Source organism: Dipodomys ordii, unplaced genomic scaffold (genome assembly GCF_000151885.1).
Source record: "Dipodomys ordii isolate 6190 unplaced genomic scaffold, Dord_2.0 Scaffold7, whole genome shotgun sequence".
In the NCBI taxonomy this organism is placed as follows: domain Eukaryota; kingdom Metazoa; phylum Chordata; class Mammalia; order Rodentia; family Heteromyidae; genus Dipodomys; species Dipodomys ordii.
This window is the reverse complement of record NW_012267223.1, coordinates 4,847,683-4,865,274: the sequence shown is the minus strand read 5'-3', so window position 1 is coordinate 4,865,274 and position 17,592 is coordinate 4,847,683. Positions and strand designations below refer to the sequence as shown.

Genomic DNA, 17,592 nt, shown 5'->3' with positions numbered 1-17,592 from the left:
AAAGAAAAAAGCCGGAAGTGGTGCTGTGGCTCAAGTGGTAGAGTGCTAGCCTTGAGCTGAAGAGCTGAGGGACAGCACTCAGGCCCAGAGTACAGGCCCCACGACCGGACCAAAAAAAAGAGTCTCACAGACTGTCCTGTCTAGTCTTGCTTTGAACCACGATCCTCAGATCTCAGCCTTCTGAGTAGCTAGGATTATAGGTGTGAGCTACCAGCACCAGGCTACGTTCTCTTTTATTGTATATTTCAGTGTGTAAGTTTTTCCATGGTTCTACATTGTCCTTGAGCTTGTCATTCTCAATCCTCACATCTGTCTGAGCTAAAGGTAACATCAGCCAGCCAGATCAGTCTCCTCCTTACTGGAGAAGGTTGGAGACTGGTTGGAGACTAGCTGGCTTGTTGGTCTTTGATAACACACCCAGGAGGAGTCCAATGGCTCAGTCAGCTCAGATGAAAAAGATGTACTCAGGCCTGAGGCCGAAGCCAATAATAATAAGAGCTCTTGTCTGTTCAGTGTTATCCTTAATTCTCCCAGCAGCTTTGGGAGGTAGGCATTGTTACATCCCCTTGAGTAAAGGCTTTTGGCAGGAACTTGTCTAGGGTCACATGCTGACAAGCCTTGGAGCTAGGGTGTGAAGCTGGACCTGTTTAATTTCAGTTGGAGCTTTTTTTTTTCCCTATGGTAAGAAAACTTGGTGGAGCTTTATTGAATAAGCGAGCAAGCAGACAGGCAAACAAGCAGAAAGGAAGGGGGCACCCTCTAACAGAGTATGGGTGCTCTCAAGGAAAGAGAGAGACAAAAAGAGAGAGAGAGAGAAAGAAAGAGAGGGAAATATGAGAAAGGGAGAGGTTGAACTATAAGATAAGGAAAGTTACCTTTCTAGAGGAGATAGCTGGGAGGTAGAGGTAAAGGGCTTAGTGAGACAGAGGACAGGCCAAGAAAACCTGAACATAAGGAAAACATATGGACCATTTTCAAACCTAGAATGGCTAGGCTTTGTGAAGGAATGTTGAGGGGGGTGCTCGGGACCCAGCCTGCAGTGCACTCTTGAGGGCACAAGCCAAAAGGTTGGAGAAAAGAGGAAGAGAGAAAGAGAGAGACAGGGAAAGTTGGACATAACTGGCAGAGAGAGAGCAAAGGGAGCCTCAAAGTAAAATAGACTTCTGACCATTTACCATTGCAGTGGCAAAAACTGTCTAGATCTGACAATGGCCTAAAAAATTTGGTGCTCTGGCTTTCCAGGGAGCGCAGGAGGCATTTAAAAGGGGGTTTCCCGGCTTGGGCATGACTCACAGCACCCCATTACAAGTGCAGGAGAGAATCAGTGTGGTGAGTGAAGGAGAGCTGACCAGGCAGAAGCTGCATCCTGACTTCCTCCAGGGTCCTCTAGAGAGAAATGACCAAGCCCCCAAAACCAAGCGTCCTTGGCTCTGGAGGTGACTGGCCTTTTGGCTAAAGGCTGTGGGAGTCTTTACGGGCATGGCACCACATGTGGAGAGAGACTGAGCTGTATGGATGTGGATGTGAAGGCCAGCAGTGGTATTGGTGAAAAGTCTTGCGTGGCGTCACATGGCAGTTCAGTTCCCGGAAAAGAGGGTGATCAGGAATGGGAAGAAGTGGAAGGAATTGTGCCATTCCTGACTCAAAAACCCCTCCCTATCATAGCACCATATGTAAGGTAAATAGGTAGGTTTAATTAGGTAGCCGATAAAGAGAACACCACATAGTATTCAGGCAGGAGAGAGAAGTTTATTTATTCCGAACTGTGCTGTACATGGTGGAGACCACGTGGCCAAAGGGGCCAGTTAGAGCTTTTAACCAGGTGTTTTGGGCAGTAATATTGCCTCTTTTGTTGTCACCTCATTTCAGAAATCTAGCTACCTTCTATCTTAATCCTCACAAACACTTATTAATGTGAGGTAAAGTTGGGAAGATAAGTATTAAAACACAGGGTAGGTAGAGTTCTTGCTGTAGGCTATTGGGAGTCCCAGGGAACACCCTTCCATAAGATGGATTCGTTAAGACTTCCCAGGAATAGAGCACAAATGACTCAGGCCCTATGTGAGTTCTGCCTCTGTCGTGGCCAGGACAGAGCCACCTGTATGCAGTTGGGTAGTTGGGGGGAAGGATGTGGGATGCTTGACCGGGCCAGATTGACAGATATCCTTGGTTGCTTTAGCATATAGTACTGCTTATCTGCATCTCATTCTAGTAGAGTCAGCCTTTCACCTAGGACCAGACCATGTCCAGCTGTTTCACAGCTGAGCCAAACAAGATACATTGTGGAAGGCCAGCAAGTATTTGTTAACGTGAGATGAGCTATTTGAAAAGTACTTTGACTTCATTATTTTAGGCAAGTTAGTCAGCTGAAATACACTTGGTTTCTTTTGCTTGACTTTAACAGCTTCCAAGGATTTCTTGGTGCAAAATGGGAGAGTTGGACTCCAAGTATGGTCTACTCTGGCAGAATTGAGAGCCTTATGGAGAATTCCTTGAAGACAATTCCTCCATTTACTGCTCAAGATGGTGTGAAGTGAATGAACCCCTCACTGCTTCTTGCAGAGCCTGCCTCTGCCACCTCAGGCTCACTTGCTATGTCATAGGTCATGATCATTATGTCTATTTCAGAGCAAGTATCAGAATCTCATGCTTGGGTCCCATGACTGTCACTAGGCTGTCCTCAGTTCAAGTCCTTTCTTGGCACAGTCTAAACAGTGGGAGAATTGGTTGGGCTGCGATCCCTCTCAGGGTTTATTTACAAGTAAGTAGTTGTCAGAACCACAGAGTGGCTGACTAGCCAAGTCAGGGCTGTACCTCTTATACAGAGCACAGTAGCTTCTGACCTTGCAGATTTTGATTATGCCCTTAGATTTCTTGTCCTCCCTTTATCAGTGTTCTCATTCTCGGTCTGCCAGTGAGCTTGTTAAGCTTGCCAGGGCCAGCCTTCAGCATGGCCTCCAGGATGTTCTCCACTATGCCTTCTCTCACCTTGTCACCATCACTTTGGTTTTACTCTTATAACCACTGCTTTCCCCCACTCACGCATACATACGTGCATTCACATGCACAAACTCAGATTTCAACTTTTTCATTTGCTTACATCCGAAGTCCGAGCTACTCAGGAGGTACAGATTGGGAGAATTGCAGTTTGAGGTCAGTCTTGTCAAAAAGTTTATGAGATCCCTTCTCAACTAGCTACTAAGGTGGTATGCCCCTTTCATCTTAGCTGTGGTGGGAAATGTAAAATAGGAGGATAAGACCCTGTGGCAAAAATTAACCAGAGCAAAAAGGGCTGGGGATGTGGTTCAAGCAGTAAGTAGATCCTCTGTCTAGTGAGTGTGAATCCCTGACTTTATACCCTAGGATCACAAAACAGTTAAAATTTTTTTTTTCAGAAATTACTGTGTTTGAGCTGCCGATTTCTGTCTATAAAGAAAATTCTAGTATAAGATTGTACTTAAGTGTTCAAGAAGAATGTACTCATTACCTGACCTATGTAACTGTAACCACTTTGTATATCACCTTTACAATAAAAATAAATTTAAAAAAGAAAAGATTATACTTAGCAGATTTTACCCTATATCAAGTTAAGTCTTTTAATGCCCTTCAGCCACGTGCCGATAGCTCATGTTTGTGAGATCTCAGGAGGCTGAGATCTACGGATTGTGGTTCAAAGCCAGCCTGGGCAGAAAAGTCCCTGTGAGACTCTTATCTCGAATCAACCACTCAAAAACCGGAATTGGAGCTGTGGCTCATAGTGGTAGAGTGCTAGCCTTAAGCAAGAAAGCTCAGGGACAGCACCCAGACCCTGAGTTCACATCCTATGACCAACTACCCCTCTCCCCCCAAAAAAAGTGAACTGGTTTCTGGTGACTCACACCTATAATCATAGCTACTCAGAAGGCTGGGATCTCAGGACTGGGGTTCAAAGCCAGCCCAGGCAGAAAAGTTCCTGTGAGACTCCACTAAAACTACCAAAAAAGCCAGAAGTAGAGCTGTGGCTCAAGTGGTGGGACACTAGCCTTGAGCAAATGAAACTCAGGGACAGCCTCCAGGCATGAGTTCAAGTCCTAGACTGACATACACCTTCCTCCCCCCTCAAAAAAAAGTCTCTCATTGACTTCATTATTAGAACCATCTAGCGATCTATAAAGAAAAATTCAAGTTATGTTGGTGCTTTCAAATTAATTCTGGTGAATGTGGCAGAAGTAGGGCTGCTAGTTTATTAGTGGCCCTGCCATTTGCTGTGTGCTGGTGACAGAGGTCCAGTAGGGTCCTGCATAAGCAATGCAGAAAGAGCTCTCTGAGTTAAACTATCGATGTCTGAGTGCCTGTGCTGAAGAAAGAAGTTTTGTCCTTTTCTTTAAATGGCACTGAGGCTGGAGCTGTTCCATTATCTAGGATGTCAATATTGAGTTTTGTTTGGGAGCTCCAGTAATAATAGATAACAGTGACTGCTGTAGTTCAGCTGTTTCATTGACTTTAAGTGAATCAAGACCTAGCTATTAAGATGTACTTGCAACTTTTAAACTAAGTCAGACCTTCCTAGGATGGTTGGTATTGAACAGATTCACTGTTTTCTGTGCATCATCAAAGCAAACCAAAAAAAAGTCTTAACGCCTCCTTCCTTCATTTTAACAAAAAGGCCTATTTTAAAATGCACAGATATGAGATGTTAAGGCATCCTGGGCAACAGAATGCAGCTTTCCTTTTTCCCTCTACCAAAAGAAATTTGAATTAAAACTATAGACCGTCACAACCCAGGATTCCAGATGGTCCTTGTAGATATAAAGTACAAGCCTGTTCAGAGGCAGCACATGTCTAACAGGCCAAATTTTACAGAAACAAAGAATTTAACTTATGACCTTGAAGAAAAGAAACTTAGGACATTCCTCAAAAAGTGGAAGTGGAGCTGGAATTTAATAGTGGAATTCAGTAATGACCAGGAAGGAACCACCTTCTTTTTATGGATCTGTGTCAGGTACAGCTGGAGGTAGGAAAGGAAGTTATCAGAAAATTATACCAAAGAAAACCCCCACCAGATTTAGAGAGATTATTAGCTCTAAGTTAATAAATGCCAACACTCAGTCTTGAAATAGTTCATCATTTCTCTTGTACAGTCTGATTTGTTGTTGATTGGCTTTTCATGGCTTCATTAGTGATGATAACCTTCTCTAGATGTGGAAATTAAACAAGTCTCCTTGATGTTATGGCATTTTCTGCCTCCAGTGAGTGGACGGCTTGTGGAGCTTGTGAGAGGGAGAGCAACTGGCTCTGCAGCCTTTGTTTTGCTCCCTAGATGGAAGCCATTGATTTAGTTCTTATTTATAGATGGAATAGAACAGAATCCTACAGAAGTCCTGGAGCAACAAACTCATATTTGAGGGTTTCTTAATCAAAGCAAGAAATGGGTGTCTTTGATGGAAAAGCATGGTGAAGATCTTCAGCAAGGCCTTCACGGAGCAGCAGAGGATATACTGCTTCCTGGAGGCATTTCTGGCCAAGGCCCAGCTTAGCTGAGCACTTGGCTTAATTTTTTTGGTTCTTTCCTCTAAATGTATAGCTGTTATTGTAGAACCACACAGAAATGTAAACACTGAAGAATAATGTGAGGTTTTTAAAAATGCAATTGTTTTAACTGGTGTAAATTATTTCATTTTAGGTTTTAAAGGACCAACTTAAAAGTTATTTTTTGCACACAGAACAAAAATTTAAATACACATAAAATTTTATATTTGTGTGTTAAACAGAAGGATTTCATTGTGATATTTCTCCATATACATATAAAATCTTTTTTTGGGGGGGGGTCCGGTCGTGGGGCCTGAACTCTGGGCCTGGGCGCTGTCTCTCAGCTCTTCAGCTCACCAGGCTAGCACTCTACCACTCGAGCCACAGCGCCACTTGCGGCTTTTTTCTTTTTTGCTTATGTGGTGCTGAGGAATTGAACCCAGGGCCTCAGGCATGCAAGGCAAGCACTCTACAACTGAGCCACCTTCCCAGCCCATTGTTTGTTTTCTTGTGCTGATCATGGGCTTGAACTTGGTTCCTAAGCTTTTTTGCTCAAGTCTAGCATAATAATACTAATTGAGCCACACTTCTACTTGTGGCTTTTTGCTGGCTTGTTAACTGGAATTAACAGTCTTTTGGATTTATTTGCTTGGGCTGGCTTCAAACTGGGATCCTCAGATCTCCGCCTCCTGAGTATGAGCCACTGGCACCCAGCATTAGCCATTTTTAATAGTGTTAAGTTTATTTACATTATTATACAACCAGTCTCTGGAACCTTTATCTTACATAATGGAAATTCTATATCTGTTAAGTAATACTTCCTCATTTCTTTCTAGCCAGCCCTGATAACAGCGACCTATTTTGCTTCAGAGACCTTATGTATGTAGAATCATAGAGTATTGATTTTGTGTTAGTAGCTTTTTTCACTTAGTATAATATCTTCAAGTTTAATCTTTTTTTGCATGAGATTTGATGTCTTCCTTTTTAAGACTGAATAATAACTCATTGTCTATGTGCATCACATTTTGTTTATTCATTCATCTGGCAATAGACACTTGCATTGCTTCTATCTCTTGTATGAACATAAATGCCTTTGTTTTCATTTCTCTGGGGTAAATACCCAAAAGTGGGATTGCAGGATCATAGGTCAATTCTGTATCTGAGTTTTTGAGGAGCCTCCATATTAGAGTCTCCATTGTATCTTAGCATTATGCAGTCTTACCAACATGGCAAAAAGGCGGTAATTTCTATATCCTGGCCAACACATCTTTTCTGTTCTGATGCGCAGCCATGCCATTGAGTATAAGTTGGTATCTCATTGTGGTTTTAATTTGCACTTCCCTAATAATTTGGGATGTTGAGCATCTTTCCATATGTGTGTTGGCTATTTGGATATCTTCGTTGGGGAAATGTTTACTTAAGTTCTTTGCTTTTTTTTTTTGGTTGAATTTTTAAGAATTCTTTGTATATTCTTGGTATTAAACGTCTTATCAGACATGTTGAATTTTGAATATTTTCCTTTGTTCCATAGACTCCTGGTTTACACTGTTGATTGTGCTCTTTGATGTGTAGCAGATTAAATTGGGGCAGTCTGTTTTTACTGAATTTTACTTTTGTTTCTTGTGCTTTGGGTGTCATAGCCAAAAAATCCTTGTTCTGAAGCTCCTGCATTCATTATTTTCATCTCTACCTCTCTTTTATATATTCTCTCTCTCTGTGTGTCTCTGTGTGTCTCTCTCTGGGTCTTAGGTCTTATGTTTCAGTCTTTGGTTCATTTTGGTGGTGTGTGTATGTATGTGTGTGTGCGCGCGTGCATGCGTATGTGTGTGTGTCTGTGTGTGTGTACGCGCATGCACGTCTGTATGTGCACCTGCCAGTCCTGGGGCTTGAACTCAGCCTGGGCCCTATCCTTGAGCTTTTGTAATCAAGGCTAGAGCTCTGCTATTGGAGCCATAGCTCCACTTCTAGCTTTTTAATTAGAGTCTCAGGGACTTTCCTGCTCAGGCTGGCTTTGAACCACAATCCTCAGATCTCAGCCTCCTGAATAGCTATGATTACACATGTGAGCACCTGTGCTTGGTGTTTTTGAGTTAATTTTTTTTATATGATCCAACTTCATTCTTTTACTTGAGGTGACAAGTTCTGATCCTGGAAAATAAGCCAGATGTTTTCTTTGCTTGTTTTCTAGTTTTCCTTTTAATTTAAGGCTTTTCCATAATACCCTTTAGTGAAGGTAACTCTCCTATTCCAAAGGGAGTGTGAGTCCTAGGGCTCCTTTTTTTGGGGGGGGTTTCCAGTTGTAGGGCCTGAACTCTGGGCCTGGGCGCTGTCCCTCAGTTCTTCAGCTCAAGGCTAGCGCTCTACCACTTGAGCCACAGTGCCACTTCCGGCTTTTTTTTTCCTGCTTAATGTGGTGCTGAGGAATCGAACCCAGGGCCTCATGCATGCAAGGCAAGCGCTCTACCACTGAGCCACCTTCCCAGCCCATAGAGCTCCTTATTAATGGAGAAAGCTGGCAACTTTTTTTTTTAGGGGGGGGGTCCGGTCATGGGGCCTGAACTCTGGGCCTGGGCGCTGTCCCTCAGCTCTTCAGCTCAAGGCTAATGCTCTACCACTTGAGCCACAGCGCCACTTCCAGCTTTTTTCTTTTTGCTTATATGGTGCTGAGGAATCGAACCCAGGGCCTCATGCATGTAAGGCAAGCGCTCTATCACTGAGCCACCTTCCCAGCCCCAACTTTTTTTTTAATACTTTGAACATTGGCTATAAGAGCCCACAACAGTGAATTCATTCTTCAATAATGTATCCTTAGTACTTGAGAGAAATTAACACCTCTCCATGTATTTGCTGTCTATTGTTCCTGCAACAAATGACTACAATTAACACAAAATGAATGGCTTAAAACAGCACACATCCATTATGTCACAATCCTGGATCCCAAAAGCCCTAAACTCCAGGTGTTGGTAGGGGTGCATTTATTTTGGAGGCTTTTGGTGCCTTTATTTTATGGGAGATATTTCCTTGCCCTTTTGGCTTCTAGAGGACACCTGATTTCATTAGCTCATGGTACCGTACCAGCATCATTTAGACCCCTGCTTCTATTTCACATTTCCTTTGAGTCTTCTGCCTCCTTCTCCCCCTTTTAAAGGATGCTCTTTTTGTTGTTGTTGTTAACATTGGGTTAACCCAGGCTATTCCTTCCATCTCAAGATAGTTAAGGACACATCCTAGAAGACCATGAGGACACAGTCACATACAGAAAAAGGAAGTTTTATTGCCAGCCTAGGCTGACAAGGCCATCTCCCCCACAGGAGAGGGAGAAATGGTGCCTCTCCCAATTCAGGAGCATCCTTATAACACTGGGGCTAGAGGCAGTCTTCTTGTGCAGTTAGGTCTGGGCGGAGAGTATGTGGACCTATCCTAGAGGAACCCGTAGAAGTAGAAGGGAAGCCTGGGGGGACAGTTCTTTTCTTTGTGAAACAGTGTGTGTGTGGGGGGGGGTGGTTTGGGTGGTTTTATTTTACTTTCTATCCTCCCTCATCTTCTGCCTGCTTTCACAGAAGCTACACCTTCCCTTTTATAGAGACGTAACTTTCACTCCTGTTGTTCTGTTTTCCATATCTGTCCTTGTCTTTCCAATTATCTTGTTCAGGCATCACTTACCTCACCCTTGCCTTTGAGAATGGCCTCTAGGCTGCTCTGCTTACCTGTAATTCCCCCTGCGGGTATGCCAAACTCATCTTGAAATATACTTTGTGTGTGTGTGTGTGTGTGTGTGTGTGTGTGTGTCTGTGTGTCTGTGTCTGTGTGTGTGTGTACACGTGTGTGTGTACACGTGTGTACATGTACGTGTACCAGATAATTCTTTTATCTGAATAAAGGACTTTTCTTCCCTTTTCTGCCTTTTTTTTTGGCCTACTGGTCCTCAGTCTTAGTCTTCGTCTGCTTCTTGCCTTTAGTTATGTTATTTTTTATCATGGAGAATGTTTGTAGAATAGCTTGAGGCCTGGTTCTTGGGGAGTACTGTAGTGTTCACCTCTTCTGCCAGGCTTTTGAGGGTATTCCTGGCGTAATAACTCCATGATGAAGGTTCCTGACTTTTTCAGACTCTGCAAACCTGGGTCTCTGATCCGCATGAATACTGGTTTGTTTCTGACTCACCTGGTCCTGGGTAGATGAAGCCCTTTGTAGTCCCTTAGTACTTACTGTGTGAGTCTGGTTAACGCTTCACCTAAACTAGCCCTAGACTCTGATTTCTGCTGAGGAAGCCATTAAAAGTTGATGCTTCGAAGGACCCATATCTCTGGGTTTCTGTTTTCCTAAATTTTAGCCTGCTTAGTCCTTACTCAATTGTAGAAACACCAGAACTTTTCAACTTTTCAGAATATATAGAGATAGAAATAATTTTACTTTTTAGTTATCATTGTTGTTTGCAACAGGACAGTGGGCCTGATAATGAAACTTGCCTTCCCAGACACCAGGCTTGTTTCTTTATTTTTTTATTTATTATTATTTATTTTTTTGTGTGTGTCCGGTTGTGGGGCCTGAACTCTGGGCCTGGGTGCTGTCCCTCAGCTCTTCAGCTCAAGGCTAGAGCTCTACCACTTGAGCCACAGAACCACTTCCGGCTTTTTTTTCCCCTGCTTATGTGTTGCTGAGGAATCGAACCCAGGGCCTCATGCATGCAAGGCAGGCGCTTTACCACTGAGCTACCTTCCCAGCCCACAACGCTTGTTTCTCTACATTGCTTCTGCTACCTCTTTCCCTTCTGTGCCTAAACATGCTTAATCTGTAGCACCATTGTGATTATGTCAGACTTTTGCTTCAACATATCTCTAATAGGAAATTGTCCCCAGGGAAGCATAAAGACAGTGTGAGCTTTGGACCCTCCTCATAAGATATGATATAGAGGTCAGTTTTAGGCTCCAAGGCCTGTGGTCTGCCAGTGGCTTTGTTTTTTTTTTTTTTGGTCCAGTTGTGGGGCCTGAACTCTGGGCCTGGGCGCTGTCCCTCAGCTCTTCAGCTCAAGGCTAGCACTCTACCACTTGAGCCACAGCACCACTTCCGGCTTTTTTCTTTTTGCTTATGTGGTGCTGAGGAATCGAACCCAGGGCCTCATGTATGCAAGGCAAGCACTCTACCACTGAGCCACCTTCCCAGCCCTCTGCCAGTGGCTTTGTAAAAATGAAACCTGTTAGGTAGAAAATTTCCTGTGCTGGCATTTCAGTTCCTGAGGGATGAGAAAGGTCATCAGTTTTTCTGAGCCTGGACATGATTGAGTTTTGGTAGGCGAGGGCAGGAGGCTCATTATTTTTTATAGTGCTAGATTGTTGGATGGATAATGAAATCCTTCATTTCTCAGTCCAGCTGGTCACATGCTACTCATTGAAAACCCAGCTCTTAGCTCACTGGGAACCATCTGTGACTAGGGTCAGATGGTGGGTACCATGACCAGGGCACAGCAGGAGTAAAGAGCATGTCTCTGTTTTCTACCTGAGGAGGAAGCTTGTTACTGCGAGAATGTTGTCTGGACCTGACACTCAAGTCAGTGGTATGCCATTGTACAGACCACGTCATCTTCTGGATTGTCACTTGACTTTCTTCTGGGCCTTGCTGTCCTACAAGGCTGTGATTGGCTGAGGGGAGAGTCTCTATTGGCCTTTTCAGTCTGCCATTAGGAACATAGAAGGAAGGAGTGGGCCTGGGGGAGACCACCAGATAGGTTGTCTAGAGCCCCAACCATGGACTCTGGTTCTAGTACAGCAAATTATGCAGTGATTTTCCTCTAGAAGTAGTCTTTGTCTAGTCTAATCTCAGTTTATGTGATTGGCAGAGGCCAGAGGTTTTCTTGCATTTAAAAAATACCAGTGTGAGCTTGGCACCTGTAGCTCATGCCTATAATCCTAGCTACTCAGGAGGCTGAAATCTGAGGGTCATGGTTCAGAGCTAGCTGGGACAGGAAAGTCCATGAGACTATAATCTCCATTTAACCATCGGAAAACCAGAAGTGGCTCTGTGGCTCAAGTGATAGAGTGCTTGCCTTGAGGTGAAGAGTTCAGAGACAGTGCCTAGGTCCAGAGATCAAGCCCTATGACCAACCAAAAAAAAAAAAAAGTACCAGTGTGGGGCTAGAGGTGTGGCTCAATGATAGAGCTCCTGACTAGCAAGCTGTATGCCCCAGATTCAAACCCCAGTACCCTCAAGAAGGAGGAAGGAGGAAGAGGAGGAAGAGAATACCTGTGAGAATACCAGCCAGATTCCATGGCTCACATATATAACGTCAACTATGCAGGGGGATCATAATCCATGCCAGCCCTGGGTAAAAACATGAGACCCAGGGGGTGGGAAGGGATGGGAAGGGGAAACAAAGGAGGAGGCAACAATGCTTGATAAGAAATGCACTCATTACTTTGCCCATGTAATTGTAATCCCTCTGTCCAGTATTTTCACAATAAAATACTTAAAAAAAAAACAACAAAAAACAAAAAAACATGAGACCTTCCAAGAAATCACCTCAACAGAAAAGAGCTAGCAGAGTGCTTCAAGTGGTAAAATGCCAGCCAGCAAGTGCAAGACCCTGTTTAAACATCAGTAGGGAAAAAAGGCAGGGAAGGAGGGAGGGAGGCAGACCGGGAGGGTGGGTAGTGAGTGATGCCCTAGTCTCACACTAGAGACTGGGGAGGTGTGGATTGGAGAATGTTGATTATGAACCTCTGAAGCTGCTACTTAAGGACTGGAGATCATTTCCTTTTTGACCGTGAGCCAGACTGTCTTCTCCCTACTGGCGGCCAGGTATCCCCTCTCCATGGGGCCCACCTGAGACCATATTGGCCAATATAGGCAGTCTGGCTGGTATGGAGATCGACAGAAATCCTCCCTCCCTTTTTTTTTTTAAATTTTGCTGGTCCTGGGCCTTGAACTCTGGACATAGTCCTTGAGCTCCTTTTGTTAGCACTCTGCCACTTGAACCCCAGCGCCATTTCCAGGTTTTGCTGTGATTAATTGGAGTTAAGAGTCTTACGGATTTTCCTGCCCAAGCTGGCTTGGAACCACAGTCCTCAGATCTCTGCCTCCTGAATAGCTAAGATTATAGGCATGGACCCCTGGTGCCTGGCTCAGAGATCCCTTTTAACTGGCAGGTCAGGGGCCTCCTTTCTGTGTGGAAGGGGATTGGGCAAATAGGCCTGTCATGGGCTCTACACAAACGCTAGCTTTTCCCTTTGGGGCCCAGCCTGACTGCTGAGACTACAGCCCTGTGGATGCTCTCTATGGTTTTTTTTTTTTTTTTCATGCTATGACCTTGGGCTGGACCTGACTTCCCCTTGATTCCCAGCCCACCCACCTCAGCCAGTCCTCTCTTGCCTTACTTCCCAGTGGACTGGCTTACGCTGATCAGATTCAGAACTGTGTACTTTGTACTTGACTTTTACCGCAGCTACTTTCACTGGGCAGCCACTGTACCCCTTGCAGCAGCCTTAGAAAACAGAGCCTAATGCACTGTCCAGTCTGCTGTTAAAGCAACTTGCTGAGAATTATTAAGGACCAATTTTCATTTTAAATTACCTCTATACTTTTCTTTTAAAGTGACCCTTGTAAAGCTAGATGGCAGCTAAATGAAAATCCTGTTACTCCTGGCATAGTTCTTCTTTGTAAACCTACAAACCTGTTGGTGTACGGATAACAGGAATCATTCTGGACCAGAGCCTGTGTTTTTTTTCTGGCTGCTGCCAGTTCCTGGACATAAATGGTTTTGCATGCTTGATGAGATCCTTCCCTTTCCCCAAATTCACCTTAGATAGAAGGATCCTGAATAACCACAGCAAACCTCTTGGAAAGTTTTGGTGAAAGTAATTTCTCTCAAGGATTTGACACCGAGAATGTGTCATTTCAGATGTGCCCATCTTGTGTCAGCCCTGGCACTCGAGAGCTTGTCATCCTTGGAGAATTTGCACTTTTTTGTGTTCCAGGATCGTTGTTTTCCACCCTTCCCTGCAGGTTTGCTATATTCTCTAGGAATATTTGACTGAAGACTTAACTGTACAGAGCGCTTCAGATTGAAGGAAAAAATTAGCAACATCATGTTGATGGCCTGTGGAGGTAGATTACCTGTTACTGTATAGTGTGAAGTTGTGTATAATCACCTGTAAACATAAACCTGTTGGGCTTTAGATTTAGAAAGGACCTCAGTTCCCTGATTTTCCAGCTTAAGATGCTTGTTCAGGCCTCTTCCAGAGTTAGCTGGGAATAGAGCAAGTACCAAATACCCTGTTGCCTGGCCCCAAGGCAGGTGCTGTTTCCCCTGGGCCATGATGCCTTATTTATTCATATTTTTGTGTGTGCTGGTACTGGGTTTGAATTCAGGGCCTGGGCGCTGTCTCTGAGCTTTTCCTCAAGGCTAGTGCTCTATCACTTGAATCACAGCTCCAACTCTAGCTGATTAATTGGAAATAAGTCTCATGTGCTTTCCTGCATGAGATGGCTTCACACTACAATCCTCAGGTCTTTACATCATGAATACCTATTCTATATATATATATATGGGATTATAGATGGATCTAGCCCACAGTGGTCTTCATGGCGGCCTGTCCTTCCTAATCATGCCCATTCACTTCCCCTTACCCATCAGTTTAGAGGACTGAGTGGATGTCCTGTGTCACACACAGTTCTTGCCTTCTTCAGAACTCCTGAATGTTCTCTGTGTCTTACCTCTTTTGATGTAAACTCCGTTCCAGGTTTGTTTGTTGTTGTTGTTTTTGATTGTGGGGTTTGAACTTGGGTTCTGGGTGCTGTCTCTGAGACTCTTTGTGCTCAAGGCTAATACTCTACCACTTGAGCTATAGCACCACTTCTGGTTTTTGAGTGGTTAATTTGGAGAAGAGTTTTGTGGGGCCTTTTCTGTCTGGGCTGGCTTTGAACTGTGATCCTCAGATTTCAGACTCTTGAGTAGCTAGGGTTTCAAGCATGAGCCACTGGCACCCAGCTTTGGGCTATTGATCTTGTGAGGACTGACATGATGCCTGATGCCTAGTCAGTGGGCTGTAAATGAGCAAGGAGAGATATAATATACGGTGGCGAAAGGTGGGCTTGGCATCGTCTATTTAGCTGCTCTGCTTTTAAAATGCCCATCTTGTTGCCAACTAGCCACTAAGCTCCAGAACGGCAGAAAGCATGGCTTCTATGACTCCTACAATAGTCCTCAAGAGTTTTTTCTCCCCCCCCCCCCTTTTAAAAATTTTTTTTTGCTAATCCTGAGGCTTGAAGTCTGGGCCTGGGTGCCATCTTTTGCTCAAGGTGAGTGCTCTACCACTTGAGCCACAGTGCCACTTCTGGCTTTTTTGAGTAGTTTGTTGGAGATAAGAGCCTTACAGACTTTGCTCCCTGGGCTGGCTTTGAACCACAATCTTCAGATCTCAGCCTTGAGTAGCCAGGATTACAGGTATGAGCCACAGGTACTGGGCTCTGTCTGTCTGTCTGTCTGTCTCCTTAAATACAAAGAGGTTTCAATTCAACATGTCAGTTTGTAAGTACAGTGCATGTTGATCAATGTCACTCAAGAGAATTCTTGACGAGTAGTAGGCTGCAGCATTGACCTTTTATTGTCTTGCCATTTGAATAATGAATTCGGCTTGAAATAAACAGTCATGTCTTCATGCTACCTCAATACCCTGGCTTTCTAGTACCTACCAGTTAAGAGAACAAAGAAGTCAACAGGTCATAGTCATGCGGTTAATTTTACTGACCTCCCCACTTGGACATTTCACCTCTTATTTGTAGTGGCAAGATAGTACTAGTGCTGGAGGGAGAAGTAAGGCAAATCATTAGAATGTGAACACTACCAAGGAAGTATAATCCCTCTTGGGTTAACTTTATAACTAGAAGACCACTGGTGCACCTTTTTGTATAGTATCCTGAAAATTACCAGGAAGCACATTATATCCTGTTGGACTTCTGGTAGCATCTATTGCTTAGGTACTTTAAACAGTAGAGAATTTAGTAGAAATGGGCCAGTGAAAGAGAGGAAGTGGTTATTCAGATGTTGGGAAGTAAGACAGATTGTGTGTCACTTGTAACACTAGTGTGTGGTTTCCTCATAAGAGAGAATGACTAACTGGAATTCATCTAGTGAAAATTAAACCATTAAACCCACTGAAGTGAAGAAACAGTGGACATCTGCCAAGGAAAAGCATAATCACACTTTAACTGAGCTTTATCTTAGGCTCCTCCGGCAAATAGCAGTGTGTCCTGTGGAGAAGCTGCTCTCTGATCTCTGCTTTTCTCACTGTTTCCACAGAGCCTGAGTCCTTGCGAAGCCGGCAATGACAAGTCTGAATGGTCGCCATGCAGAGAAAACCATTGACATGCCAAAACCATCAGCCCCCAAAGTGCATGTGCAGAGGTCTGTGTCCCGAGACACTATCGCCATTCACTTCTCGGCATCTGGGGAGGAGGAGGAGGAAGAGGAGGAGGAGTTCAGGGAATACCTTGAGGGGCTGGATGACCAAAGCATTGTAACGGGCCTTGAAGCTAAGGAAGACCTCTATCTGGAACCCCAGGTTGGCCATGACACCGTGGGCCCTGCTGCCATCCTGGCAGATGGACTGTCTGTGTCCCGGTCCCCTGCCATTTTGCCCGTCTCCGAGAACACTGTAAAGCTGCTGGAATCCCCTTCTCCAGCAGCACAAGTATTAAGTACAGTGCCATTGGCTCTGTCCCCAGGGTCCTCTTCATCAGGGCCCTTAGCTAGTTCTCCTAGTGTGTCGTCCCTTTCTGAGCAGAAAACCAGTTCCTCTTCCCCACTGTCTTCTCCTTCCAAGTCTCCTGTCCTTTCATCCAGTGCCTCATCCTCCGCCCTTTCCAGCGCAAAGCCCTTCATGAGCCTGGTGAAATCCCTGTCTACTGAGGTGGAGCCAAAAGAGTCCCCACACACCCCCAGGCACAGGCACTTGATGAAGACATTAGTCAAGTCTCTGTCCACAGACACCTCCCGGCAGGAGTCCGACTCTGTGTCCTATAAGCCTCCTGACTCCAAACTGAATTTGCACCTGTTCAAGCAGTTCACACAGCCACGAAACACAGGTGGAGATTCCAAAACTGCACCTTCTTCTCCATTGACTTCTCCCTCTGATACTCGATCCTTTTTTAAAGTGCCCGAGATGGAGGCAAAAATTGAAGACACTAAACGACGCCTTTCAGAAGTCATATATGAACCTTTTCAGCTCCTCAGTAAAATTATTGGGGAAGAAAGTGGCAGCCATAGGCCCAAAGCCTTATCGTCAAGTGCTTCAGAACTCTCCAACCTGTCCAGTTTGAACGGGCACTTGGAAAGCAATAACAACTACAGCATCAAGGAGGAGGAGTGTGACTCGGAAGGGGATGGTTCTGGGAATGACTCCAGCCTTGCCAGGAGTGACCCCTCAAAGTCCACGGAAGAGCACGCAAGAGAGGTGGAACCCAAAGGCTCCCAGGCAAGCAGTTTGAAGGATTTAGGTTTGAAGACAAGTTCTCTCGTTCTTGAGAAATGTTCCTTGTCTGCCTTAGTGAGCAAAGAGGATGAAGAGTTCTGTGAACTGTACACTGAAGACTTTGACCTGGAAACTGAGGGGGAGGGGAGGGCTGACAAGCCCCCAGACATCCCTCTCAAGCCAGAGGTGCTCGAGGATGATGGTGTAGATCTTGACAGTGAGGATGAGGTGGACACACAGGTAGAATTACCCATGAAGACATTGGGTTTCTTTGTAATGTGTGTCTATGCATACCTCATCCTCCCCCTCCCCTACTATATTAGTGGACTCTTTCTGGGAGTTGGCCTTGGATTCATGACTGCGATTTGCATGATTTGGTTTTTTACACCACCAAGTGCTCATAAATACCCTAAGTCACATAAAACTCTGCAACACTGGAATATAAGATCACTGGACATCAAAGAACCTGAAATTCTAAAGGTAGGCCTCTCTAGCTGCTATCAAGTATATGTGGTCTCATACATCTTTCTTCCTTCCTTCCTTCCTTCCTTCCTTCCTTCCTTCCTTCCTTCCTTCCTTCCTTCCTTCCTTCCTTTCTTTCTTCCTTTCTTTCTTTCTTTCT

At 44.6% G+C, this 17,592-nt stretch overlaps 1 protein-coding gene across 3 annotated transcripts in view; it reads left to right on the top strand.

The window, feature by feature from the left end:
• The window catches only part of Tex2 (testis expressed 2), a 91,555-nt gene that overhangs the window by 18,173 nt on the left and 55,790 nt on the right, over nucleotides 1-17,592 (top strand). For all 3 annotated transcript variants that reach the window (XM_013037932.1, XM_013037933.1, XM_013037934.1), the window contains exon 2: nucleotides 15,800-17,450. In XM_013037932.1, coding sequence (XP_012893386.1) covers nucleotides 15,825-17,450 — 1,626 coding nt within the window. In that variant the 5' untranslated portion in view covers nucleotides 15,800-15,824. The remainder of the gene's footprint in view (nucleotides 1-15,799; nucleotides 17,451-17,592) is intronic.